This window comes from Natator depressus, chromosome 1, assembly GCF_965152275.1.
Source record: "Natator depressus isolate rNatDep1 chromosome 1, rNatDep2.hap1, whole genome shotgun sequence".
Taxonomy (NCBI): Eukaryota; Metazoa; Chordata; order Testudines; family Cheloniidae; genus Natator; species Natator depressus.
This window is the reverse complement of record NC_134234.1, coordinates 45634116-45646211: the sequence shown is the minus strand read 5'-3', so window position 1 is coordinate 45646211 and position 12096 is coordinate 45634116. Positions and strand designations below refer to the sequence as shown.

Sequence of the window (12096 nt, the reverse complement as noted above, 5' to 3'; positions counted from 1 at the left end):
TATGTAAGCACTCAAAACATCCAACCCGACTGTAGTTTGTACAATCCATGACCAGGGCCTGATTCTTATAAGTTTGTATTTCATTTCCAACACTGAATTCTCAGTGAAGAATGTTGAGGAACAGATTGCTTTAACTAGGTGACTAAAAAGATTTACTCTTCTGAAATCAGTGAAAGTACAAAGCAGAAATATGACTCAGAAATTCAGCCACACAACACAAAGGCAATGCAATTAGTCCTCCTTTAACTCCTTACAGATTGTACTAAAATACGCACAGCCTAGCCTATCTTATCACAGCGTAGGACGGTTTTCGACTCTACCTTTTCTAAGGTATGTCTATACTGCACACTAAGCCCATGTCTGTGGGACCCAGGCTTGGTAACATGCTGTTTCCAAGCCCTCAGTTGAGTGTCCACACTGCACTGTAAACCTGGGCTTACAATTGCTGGATCTGGGTCTCACATCCCTGCTAACAGGTCTATACAAGGTCCTTCTGACTCAGGTCTGCAGCTTGAACTGCGTCCAGACTGCAAAATGACAGGGTTTGGACCTGAGTCACAGCGGGATTTGGGCTCTGACCCACCCCCCCACCAAGGGTCCTAAGATTGGATCCTAAGTGCTTGTTGACCCGAGTCAGACTGATGTGTGTACACTGAAGAGAGGTTTGGGCTCAAAACTGAGTAGAGTCCAGGCTAAGAATGCAGTGTAGATGTACCCCTAGCATCATGATCTACTTTTGTATCTTGAAGGAAACGGAGCTTCCACCACTTCCCTTGGAAGCCAGATCATCTCACTACCCAGATGTTTCTCCTGATCATCCTAAATTTTTCCCTCTTAATTTTAATCCCATTACACCAAGTTATAGTGCCATACATTACTATAGAACTGGTCCCCATCTTTCGTCTTCTCTTTCTTTCATTCCATTTTTTTCTTTGCACAATGTAATACACTCACAGTTTTTAAAGCTACCATTCTCTAAACTGATGATTCACAAGTCTACCCAATCCTGCATTTCTACCCATCTCTCTGACATCTCATCCTGGATCTCTCACCATTGGCATCCACTAATATGGCAAAATCTTAACTCATTATTCCTCCTCCCCCACCCCAGAATTTCTCCTCTAAAAACTATGTTTACTGCAAATTAGACACAATATGTAGAATGTGTTGGGTAAAATGAAATCTTAACTTTAATATGGTGCACTGCAATATAATGGCAGGTAAGATGCAATATAAAAATAGTTTCAAAGGTAAAAATTACATATTTAAAATAATGCTCCATTCTGTTACAATACATTAAAATAGTGGGTTTTCAACCTTTTTTAATTTGCTGACCCCTACATTTCAAATAGAGTCCTTTGGAAACCTTACACATAGTCTGCAGATGCCCAGGGCCCACAGACCACAGTTTGAAAACCACTGCATTAGAATATCATAATCCAAGTTTTGTTTTGGGGTTTTTTTTTGTTTGTTTGTTTTTTAAAGATCTAGCTTTCTGGTCAGATTGTCTTTCTGAGTCTCTTAACTACTGTATGTTGTTTCAAAACAATGGTGATGCTTAAGTCTTCAATACCTTTTTTAAAAAACAGATATTATGAACAAATTTCTGTAACCAATATTACAAAACCTAAATTGTAGGTCTCATCTAAGAGAACAGAATTTCTTGAACTGGCTTGATGTGTTCAGAGTGACTGTATGCATGGTCCCCACAGTGTTGTTGTAGTGTTGCCTCTACTGTGGCAGCAGCTGCTTACTGCTATCATCACAGTAAGCTTGAAAATGTGTAGTTTGCTGACTGTAAGAGCAGCAGCATTATGACTATCAGGCCAGCCTGTCGTGATCCCGGTCTCCATGCCCCTTCCCACCTTCAGATCATGGACAGTCTGAATTATCAACCAGTGCTGCAATGGAGGGACCTAGAGCAGCACTACTACCTCAAGTGTTGTGGGCAAGTTAAATTTTGTTCTACTTCTATTTTTAACCGGAAGTGTCCTACAGAGAATTCAAGGAAGGATTTTCTTGATAAAGAATAAAGACAAGGAGAAAGGAGTATTGAGAGGACAAGACCAGAATAGGGTTAAGTAGGAAAAGGAGACCACCTAGTGTAGACCACCTAGGCCTGGTCTACACTACACAGTTAGGTTGATATAAAACAGCTTACATCGATCTAAATATGTCAGTGTACACACCACAGCCTTGCCCCACCAAAGTAAATGCCCTACTACACCGACATAATAACGCCACTTCCACAAGAGGTGTAGGGCTTATGATGGTGTAGTTAGGATGACGCAGTGTCTGTGTAGATGCTGGGTTACTTACATTGGCTCTTTGCTGTCTTCTCAACTTCAGGGCTCCATGAAGCCTTGAAACCGACAAGAAAGCCGGGCAGCTAGAGCCCAGCTGCCCCTAGCTCCCTGCTCCCGTAGGGGAATGGGGAGATGAGAAGCCCGGGAGGCAGCTGGGTTCCCTGTGGGGAATTGTGTGGGGCTGAGAGCCCTAGCTTTCAGCCCCCCAACACTTCTCCTCTTCAGTCAGTGGAGGTGCTCCTGGTGAGGCAGCACACCACTGACAGAAGGAGGGTAGTGTGGACCTAACAGATGCAGTTAAAATCAGTGGGAACTGTATTTTGAACAAATAAAGCACTTAAGAAGTTTCCACCTGAAAAATCAGATCCTAGGTTTCTCAAATTAGGCACTCAAAATTAGTGGATGCTTGTGACCTTGATCTCTCTACACCTCAGCTCCCCATCTGTGAAATGGGGATATACTCCCTCACCTCACAGGGGTGTTGCGAAAATAAACAAACATTTGTTATGATTTCAGATACTATAGGGATAAGCGAGGCAGAAATGCCCATTAGGAAATTAATAATTCTGTATTCAGAGGAGAGTTTTAGTGTGTGTAGTAAATAAGCTACTGAATAGCAGATCATTCAATTAGCACTGCCCATTCTGTGCTCCTGCATTTGAACCAGGTGGCTTCCTTCTCCACATTGCCTGGGACTCAGCAGGAGAAGCAATGAGGGCATAGAAACAAGTCTGCCAGCTCTCAGTTCCTGTGTCTGGGGCCACAGGAGCAGGGAGCTGCAACTACAAGGAACGTCCTACTCAGTCCCCGTGCCCTGGGCTAGAGCGTGCTCAGTACAGACAAAATCTTCAGAGAATTTAGCTGGTAAATTCTCAAGTCCATACTGAACATATGCACAGCGAAATTTTTAAAGGCTTATAACTTGATGTTTCTTCCCCCTCATAGGAACAGCAAAAAAGAGACATCTCTGACATAAAGGAAACCCTCCTGCCAAATTTCAACTCCTGCTCCAAGCCTGGCCGCACAAGTGCTTCTTAGCAAAAGGACGTAAGAATTTTTTGAACATTGGAAAAACAGTGTATTTTTCCCCCAAATTGGTCTGACAAATGGCTGAACCATTTTTGCTGAAAAACTTTCCAAAAAAAATTCAAACTAAGTTAACAACTGGCTTCAAAAATTTCAGTTCCACCAGTTCAAGTTTGGCAAAATTATAAGAAACTGAAAACAGGGTCTTATACGGGAAAATGTTGGGCAATCTTAACCATAGATGGTGCTACCCTCTCCTCCTGTAAAAGTACACATGACAGTGTTACATTCCTATGTTTGTCAATCTCACATTAACTACCTAGATAACACTACTCAATGGAACAGGCTCACCACAGTAATAATTTACTGTTATAATTGTTGTAATTTACTGTTAGAGATACAAAAGCAACAAAGTTCATTAGTAGAGAGGTCTAATACCATGAACAAACTTGCCATCTGTCAGCTATATCTATACCGTCCATCACTATCTGAATTTCAGAAAAGTACCATGAAAAAACATTAGATAGTTAGAAGTTACTTCATGCAAACAAACGTTAAGCTTATGCCACAAACCCATAATGCAACCAAATGTAGTGTACTAATTTAAAAGGGCATGACAACCTTTTTTAAAAAAGCCTCCACAGCTAAGAAGATTTTGCTATGCTGAGTGCTGCTGCAACTACAGACCAAGTCATTTACAAAGCTAGTTTTCTGCAAGTCTCAAGCACACAGCTAATAAAGCTCAAGTATAGCAAATGCATCACTGACAGTAACTCAGCTTAATATGGAACCCAGACACTTGCAATTCTCACTTGTTTGAGGAGAAGGAGGAAGAGGAGTGAGAAAGGGGACTTAATTTGAAATACTTAAAAAAAAAAAGTACTGCCATCTGAGGATGAAGGGCTATACTATGAGTGTACCAGTTGGGAAATTTAAGATTCCCATCAAAATAATCTCATTTAAAAATTGTCCCAACTTGACTACCCTACAAAGCTACTAGTCAAATAGCTTCTTCATGCTAATCTCTCTTCCAGCAGAACCTTTAGCAGAAAGTTTTGAATATCCTGTTTTGACTCCGATACAAAAACACTTTACCTGCTGGTGTACTCAGGCTCCCTGTTTTGCCTACACACTTTTGGATCTCCCTGATGTCAGCCAGAAAGTAATTGAGTAAGCTTCTGTTAATTAGTAAAAAAAAAAAAAAAAAATTTAACAGATTCCAAATACACCTCTACCCCAATATAACGCTGTCCTCGGGAGCCAAAAAACTTACCGCGTTATCGGTGAAACAGCGTTATATTGAACTTGCTTTGATCCACCGGAGCACGCAGCCCCGCCTCCCCCCGGAGCGCTGCTTTACGGCGTTATATCCAAATTCGTATTATATCGGGTCACGTTATATCGGGGTAGAGGTGTATGAAAACTGGGAACTGAGGCACCATCAGAAGAGATTAGAAGTTTTGTGCACCTACACATGGACGAGCAAATTGGTGGTTTTGGGGGGATAGTGTAAAGAGGAAAAAGATATGAAAAGCAGCAGGTCACTTCAAAGCAGCAGGTCATTTCAAAGCATCTCTGAACAAATTAAACCAGTTTCCTTTTACACAGTGCCGAGCTACTTGCACTGAATCTCCCCAACCACCAGCCTCAGCCATCGCCGTTACGGTTTAGTATTTGCTTCTGGTATTACTCACAGCATGCTAGGTACTTTCCCAAAGGGCATTCACGCATCTCTGCCACCCACCAAACCCATTGCATACCTAACCAGCATCCACGGGGGAGACCCTTCCTGGTAACCCCCATCACCCCCCTGCTTCCCTAACCAACATCCCCAGGGGATACCATCCCTGAGATCTCCATCTCCTCCCTGCAGCTCTACCCAGCGTGGAGGTGGACACCCTCCCTGGTATCCCCATCTCCTGCCTCTCTAACCAGCACCCTATCCTCCTTCTCTCCCTGTATCCGCGCGGGGGGAGGGGGATAAGCAGGGCACCTTTCCCAGCATCCCCAGCCCCCTCCGCCGCCCGGGGGCAGGACGGGCTGCCTGGCCCTGGCCCTGCCAGTTCCCACCAGCCGGGACTCGGCCCTGCTGCCGGGGCTGGGCCGTCGTCTCCTTCCCTCGCCCGCACTCACTCGCCAGCCGCGGTCCATCCAGCCCCCCGCCGCCGCCGCCGCCGCCTCCTCCTCCTCCTCCTCCGCTGCCGCCGGCGCCGTGGCTGCCCCCCAGCTCGGCCTTCTTAGGCCCCGCCGCCGCCGCCGCTCCGGGGGCTGCCCCGTGCGGGTAGCCGGGCCCGGCGGCGGGGGCGCTGGGGCCGGGCAGGCCGAGCGGGAGCCCCCCGAGGGCGGGCGGGGGCCCGGGGCAGGCGGGGGCGGCGCCGGGCTCCTCATGCAGGAACTGGCACTCCTCCCCGTAGAAGCAGGTCTTGTCCTTGGCGTAGTAGCGGCAGAACTTCAGCTTCAGCCCCGCGCCGGGGGCCGGGCCCGGGACCCCCGCCGCCCCGACCCCCGCCGGGGCCCCCGCCACCGGGGACGGGCAGGGGAGGCCGCCGCTGTTCATGGCAACGCCGCCAGCCTCAGCACCATGGGGAGGGGCCGCGGGAGCCGCCGCCGCCGTCACCCGGGGCTCCGACTCCGGAAGGGGGGAGCCGGGGGCGCGATTGTGCTTCTCTTAAAGGGGCCGCGCGGCTCAGCCCGCCGGAGGGGAGACGCGGAGGCGGCTCGTCAATGGGCCCGGCCCGGGGCTTGTTTATTCCATTTTCCTCTTCCTGAGCGGACGCCCCGCTACGCATGCGCGGGAGAAGGGCGTTCTGGGTAATCCGGGACCAGCGAGGGGCTGGGGGACCCGGGCAGAGGGTCCCGCGCGCGCAGGGCGTGGGGAAGGGGCCCGCGCCTCTCGCCGGACCCATCTCCCCGCGTGTGGCAGCCGCAGCCCCGGGACACGGGCCCTCCCCCGGGCACCCCCGGCCGTCTCGTGGCTGCTGGAAACACCACCCAAGAGGCCGCAGCCTGAGGTGCTGCGGCCTCTGAGGGGAACCATGTGAAAGCGTCCAAGGCCTCGCAAGCGAGGAGCTGCGCCTGGCTTGGCTCAGAGGCTGGCGGTTGTGCAGGGCTGTGTTCACGCCTCCTCCATGGGGGCTGCAAAGCCCCCCGCGCGCAGGAGAGAAGGACTAGCCATTGATCAGCCCCAGGCTGCTCGTGCAGGGCAAACAAACAAACTAGGGAGGCGCTTGCCATGTCAGGGAGGGGTGCCGCAGCCCTCACTCCTGTGGGTGAGTTCTCCGGCTTGTGTTGTTATCTGGGAGGTCAGACTAGATTATCATGCTCCACCACCTTTCCGCAGAGCTTACTTGTAGCTAGCTAAGTAATGGTTTAAGACACAGCTTCGGTCTGATGGTTTGTTGACATAACGTGAAATTGTTGAAGTAAATGGGAAACACCCGGCTGACGCCACTGGAATTTTACAATTTACTTCAGTGGGGCCAGGATTTCACCCGTCACCTTCAAACATGGTACTGATTCAAAATGCATTTAGGGGAAAAAAACTCTCTGTGATATCTCTACTGTATTCTGTAACTAAACCCTCTTTTAAAATATGCAGACTCAAAGAAAGTGTACCATGTTACCAATTTTCTTCGCTTGCATTCCACCAGACAAGACAGGAGAGGCTGACTTGGCCACACTTCCGGCTTTAAAATTATGAATTTGTGAGTACTCTGACCTCAAATGAGGCGGGTGAGGTGAGGGCTGTAGGATTGGACCCCTCAAATGGCAGAGATGGTAAAAGCATTAAATTTAGAATTATTACCAAGTGACAGAAAATGAGGCATAGTATGGTGATAGCAGGGTAATTCAACAAGAAAATCCAGGGTTTTCAATTTTCCATGATACGCAGGTATGGCTAAATATTTGGTATTTTTATACAATATATGGTGTGAAGAAAAATGTATCCTGATGATAACTTTAAATGTATATATAAATTACATTGTTTGTGTGCAGTGCAGCCATGTTGGTCCCAGGATATTAGAGAGACCAGGAGGGTGAGGTAATATCTTTTATTGGACCAACTTCTGTTGGTGAGAGATAAGCTTTTGAGCCACACATAGCTCTGCATCTTGCCTCTCTCACCAACACATTGGTCCAATAAAAGATACTACCTCACCCACTTTGTCTTTCATTGTTTTTTATATCCATCTTGTACTATTGTCTGTTCTAACTCGGTAGGCTACCGCATATTGCGTCATGATATCAGTTTTTAATCAGAACTTCCCATTTTAACCAGCGGCCCTTTGTTAGTCTTGTAGATACTGTCCTCAAATTCTAATATATTATTTTTAAAGGAACTAATACAATATATATATAACAATGAGAATATCTCATGTTCTTTCACTGATGATGTAACCCCCCTCCCATTCTTCCCCATTTCCTTACAGCCAACCCTTGCTGTGTTTTCTCTTATTTAAATTAAAATCTTCTGCCAGGGACCTGTCATTTCTTAATTGCCTGAAAACACCATGTACAACTATGACATTGTGTAAATACTAAATAATATTGTGAGGCTGTTTCTGCAGTGTGTGTTCTCCTTTGTAGACGAAAGGTGGGGGTTTGGACACACCCTCATTTTGAGTTTTATGACAGGATTCAGAAAAGATTTCCAAAAGCATAACCGTAAATTTCATGCTGAAAAACAAATTCCTTCTTCACAGATGTTTGAAAACTGACTTAAAATTAATGCAAAATAAGGGATTCTCTGTTTGGATGAGTGAGAGTTGGCAAACCTGCCATTGTAAAGGTGTGTTTAAAGATTCTAGGGATGGAGAATTTTGTGATGTGGGTTTTCAATGAGTCATTTGCAATCTCAAGATTTTTTTAAAATCTTCCTCATTCAGACTGTCTCCACCATTTGTGACACAATCCTTGCAATTATATATATATATATATATATAGCAGAAGAATCCCCATATTTTTAAGCGCCATGAATATTGTTTTGGTAAGAAAACATTTACTATGGAATTAAGATTCCTTTTTGTCTTGCTTAGACTCATTATTATAAAAAATAGAAAATCAGGGGCTGCCATCAAGATGCTTTGACAGTTTGTATGAAAAGAGAATTTCAAAAGTGAGTGGGATTTTAAATGTCACATTGAAACAAATCAAAATACTCCCTCATCATATAAAGACTTCAAAAACATTTTTAAAAGCTGTTTTAATATGAAACCTCAGACCACAGTTCTAGCAATTAGCATTATTGATATGACTTCTTCAGGTAGTTGCAAACCAAGGGAGAGCAAATGAATTGCTCAGTTGAAGAGGTTGGTCAGAAAGATGGGCAAGATCCAGGCCCATCCTACCCAAGGAGTCAGGGTTCTATTATTTGCTTATTATATGGGGCTCTAGTCATAGTCCCTGCAAATGTCCCTTTGTGGAATGCAACCACAGACACATCTGCTCTGTGAGATTTGCAGCTCACTGGTGTCCACTAGAGTCCTCATTCAAACAATGACATCTCGGTCAGCTCCCACTGCAACCAGTCCCTGGTCTGAGAACACCAGGTAGTGCCAGAGTACCACACGCTCGCTGGTGAGGTAATCTACATAGTGTACATCCATGGGGATGTTAGACCATGTCCAAATGGAAGGATAAAGTTGTCTGTTGGGGAGCAGTACAAGTTGGCTAACCCAATTGTATTGGAGTGGGATGTCATTCATTTTAACCAGCTTCTAGGGCAGGGGCGGGCAAACTTTTTGGCCTGAGGGCCACATCGGGTTTCTGAAATTGTATGGAGGGCCGGTTAGGGGAGGCTGTACCTCTGCAAACATCCAGGCATGGCCCGGCCCCTGCCTCCTAGCCGACCCCCCCACTTCTCACCCCCTGATGGCCCCCCCGGGACTCCTGCCCCGTCCAACCACCCCCGTTTCCTGACCGCCCCCAGGGACCCCTGCCCCATCCACCACCCCCTGCTCTCGGTCCCCTCACTGCCCCCGGACCCCACGCCCCTAACCACTCCCTGAACTCCCCTGCCCTCTATCCAACCCCCTCCCTGCCCCCTTACCACGCTGCCTGAATCACCAGTGTCTGGCAGCGTGGCTGCACCAGGACAGGCAGCCGTGCCACACTGCTCTGGGCAGCACACAGCACCGGGTCAGGCCAGGCTCTGCAGCCCCACCGCCCAGAGCATTGCGCCGCATGGCTGTGGGGGAGGGAGAACAGAAGGGGAGGGGCCAGGGGTTAGCCTCCCAGGCCAGGAGCTCAGGGGCTGGGCAGGACGGTCCCACGGGCTGTAGTTTGCCCACCTCTGTTCTAGGGAGTTTTCAGAGATTCCCATCTCAGAAGCCGTGGGATTTCCATACCTATTTGGGGAAACCAGCCTACCATTGTGAGTCAGATCAAGACAGATGAGGCTGCCCTCAAGTGAGGGAGATTCTCTTGTTGTTCAGGAGTATATAGAAGACCATTATGAACAGCATTACGCCATGGGGTACTTTCAGCAAGACATCAAATTTCTAACGGAGCTGTAACTTTATGATTGAACCACAGAGAATGAGTAATGGAAATAACATCCTGAGTCAGGCATATGACCTCATGGGTTCTGACAGATTTCACTCACGCTGGAATCACTAGAGAAAATAGCTTTCTCCAGGCCCTAAGGGTTTTTGCACCATGGCTTTTTGAGTACATGGAGCTCCTGTGACAAGGTTTGAGTTTGCAGAAGGATGTGCAAACATCTTTTACCTCAAATGACTATCCACTGCATGACCGTAGATAGGTGTCTCTACCTTGTTAGCAGGTTTGGAATCTGACTGGGAGTTGCAGTTTAATTGCTACCGACTCTGTGGGGCAGTTGTGATTAATTAGATTCTATCCTGAATATAATAAAAAAGATGTGATTAGCTCGGGTTTATGACAGACAGGACCTCAGGGAAAGAACCCAAGAAGAAAGCTTAGACAGACCTACCAACTTAAGGAGAAGGCACAAGTTGGGGACTGTGTTGTGTTATTTTGGGTTTACAATAACCTGGGGTTATACCATTACAAAGTACAATCAAGCTCAATAATTTTGTAGGGTTAAAAGAAGATTGGACATTTATATGGATAATGAGAACATCCACACTTATGTTAGACAGGATTTTAACAAACGTAATGAGAGGTATATACCCTCTTCCTTCAGGGTATAAACAACTAATTGCCTGAAGTTTGGGAGAAATTTCTGCTATGGACTAGTTATTCTGTTAGAGGGAATCTTGTATATTCTAAAGAATCTGCTACTGACCACCATCACAGGCAGGATACTGGACTAGATAGATGACTGGTCACAATCTGCTGTAACAGGTTCCTATGGGGTTTTGGAGGGGATGGGGGTTATCCCTAAGGGCTTCCCTTCACTGAAATATTAGCTTGAGGTATAACTCAAGTGTTTCCCCTTACCTATCTCCAGTCCACACATAAATATCTTTAGTTTGAGTTAAGTGGTGCTTTAAACTTGAGCAAGCTGTCCCAGGCCCAGATTAACAAATGTGTGCTAAGTGTACTTGCACAGGACTCCTGTCTCCAGGAGGCCCCTAACCACCTGGGGAAAAGAAAACAAAAACAGAGTGGTGGTGTGGCCCCATGCTCCAGATTGCAAAGCCACTCACTCAAATTTGGCCCGGTTGCCCCTTTGTCATGACAGAGGGGCAGCCGGTCCAAACCTAAGCAGCACTGCAACCCACACACCAGATCTCAATGGCAATCACATTTGTCCCAGCCACCTCACATCATGATTATGGGGTGGCTGGGCCAAACCTGAATGAGTGTCACTGTGACCTGGCACTTGGCTCTCTCCACTTCTGTCATAACCATTAACCAATCAGAACACTTGTGCCTGACCCGAAAGTCCAAAGCACACACCCCTCCCCCCGTCAGTTGATAACCTTTGTTTTGGGGGTATGACGTAGACAACACGCGGGGGGTTTTCCTGGGGTGGTGATTGTCTTGTGTATCACGTACTTTGCCTAGTTTAAGGAAGGTGCCTTCCCCACAATTTCCATAGTTCACAGGGCCCCAGAATTATTCCATCTGGGCCTGAGCTGTCCCCTAAGGGAGTATGGTTTGACACTCGAGTGCAGCTGATGCTTAAGCTAGTAATGTAATGGAGGTGCAGCTTCAGGTTACACTTTGAGATAGCACAACTCATCAGCTGCTAATCCACTCTATGCTGCTAACTACATCATTCTGTGTATCTTGAGTGTTGTTTTGCAGTTTGGCTGCTCTCACTCAAGCAAGGCTAACTCCAGTTAGCTGTTGCAGTGAAGAGAAGCCATACTCTGATATAAAAGAAATAGAGTGATTGTGTGATGTGGTAACAAAATCAGTTTTCCCAATGAAAAATCCAATTTTAGTTCTAGCATGTATGTGTTCAAAAAACAGATACCATTTACTAGTTCACTCAGGAAAGTGCTTTACTATTGGACATATTAGGATGGAAGTCCTCTGTCTCCTGTTCAATACATCTACATGTACATAAGCCAAATGAACTGGGTTTTTATTTATTCATTTTTAGTCATTAAATATGAACTAACCTGACAAAAGAAAAACCTTCCAGAATATGGTTTACTCATAAACATACACACTGAGACTTCTGATAAACAAGCAACTGAATCACCAGCCATGAAGTCTGATTCTTCATAAACTGATAAGCCAACCACAAAAAGGCGAGGAATCAATAAAATCCTCTGCATCTTGCCCAAGCATGTAGGGACAAAATTAGACACGCCAAGACACAAAATGA

The 12096-nt window shown here is 46.5% G+C and overlaps 1 protein-coding gene across 4 annotated transcripts in view; it reads right to left on the bottom strand.

Moving 5' to 3' along the window:
* The window catches only part of PAN3 (poly(A) specific ribonuclease subunit PAN3), a 118220-nt gene extending 112331 nt beyond the window's left edge, over window positions 1–5889 (bottom strand). For 3 of the 4 annotated variants that reach the window (XM_074958933.1, XM_074958949.1, XM_074958942.1), the window contains exon 1: window positions 5466–5478. Coding sequence is in view for 1 of the 4 variants with exons in the window: in XM_074958924.1 (XP_074815025.1) it covers window positions 5466–5889 (424 nt within the window). In the remaining 3 variants the exon portion in view is untranslated. Of the gene's footprint in view, window positions 1–5465 lie in introns of all 4 variants that reach the window. The other variant, XM_074958924.1, reaches the window with a different exon arrangement.
* Between the last annotated feature and the right edge of the window lie 6207 nt (window positions 5890–12096).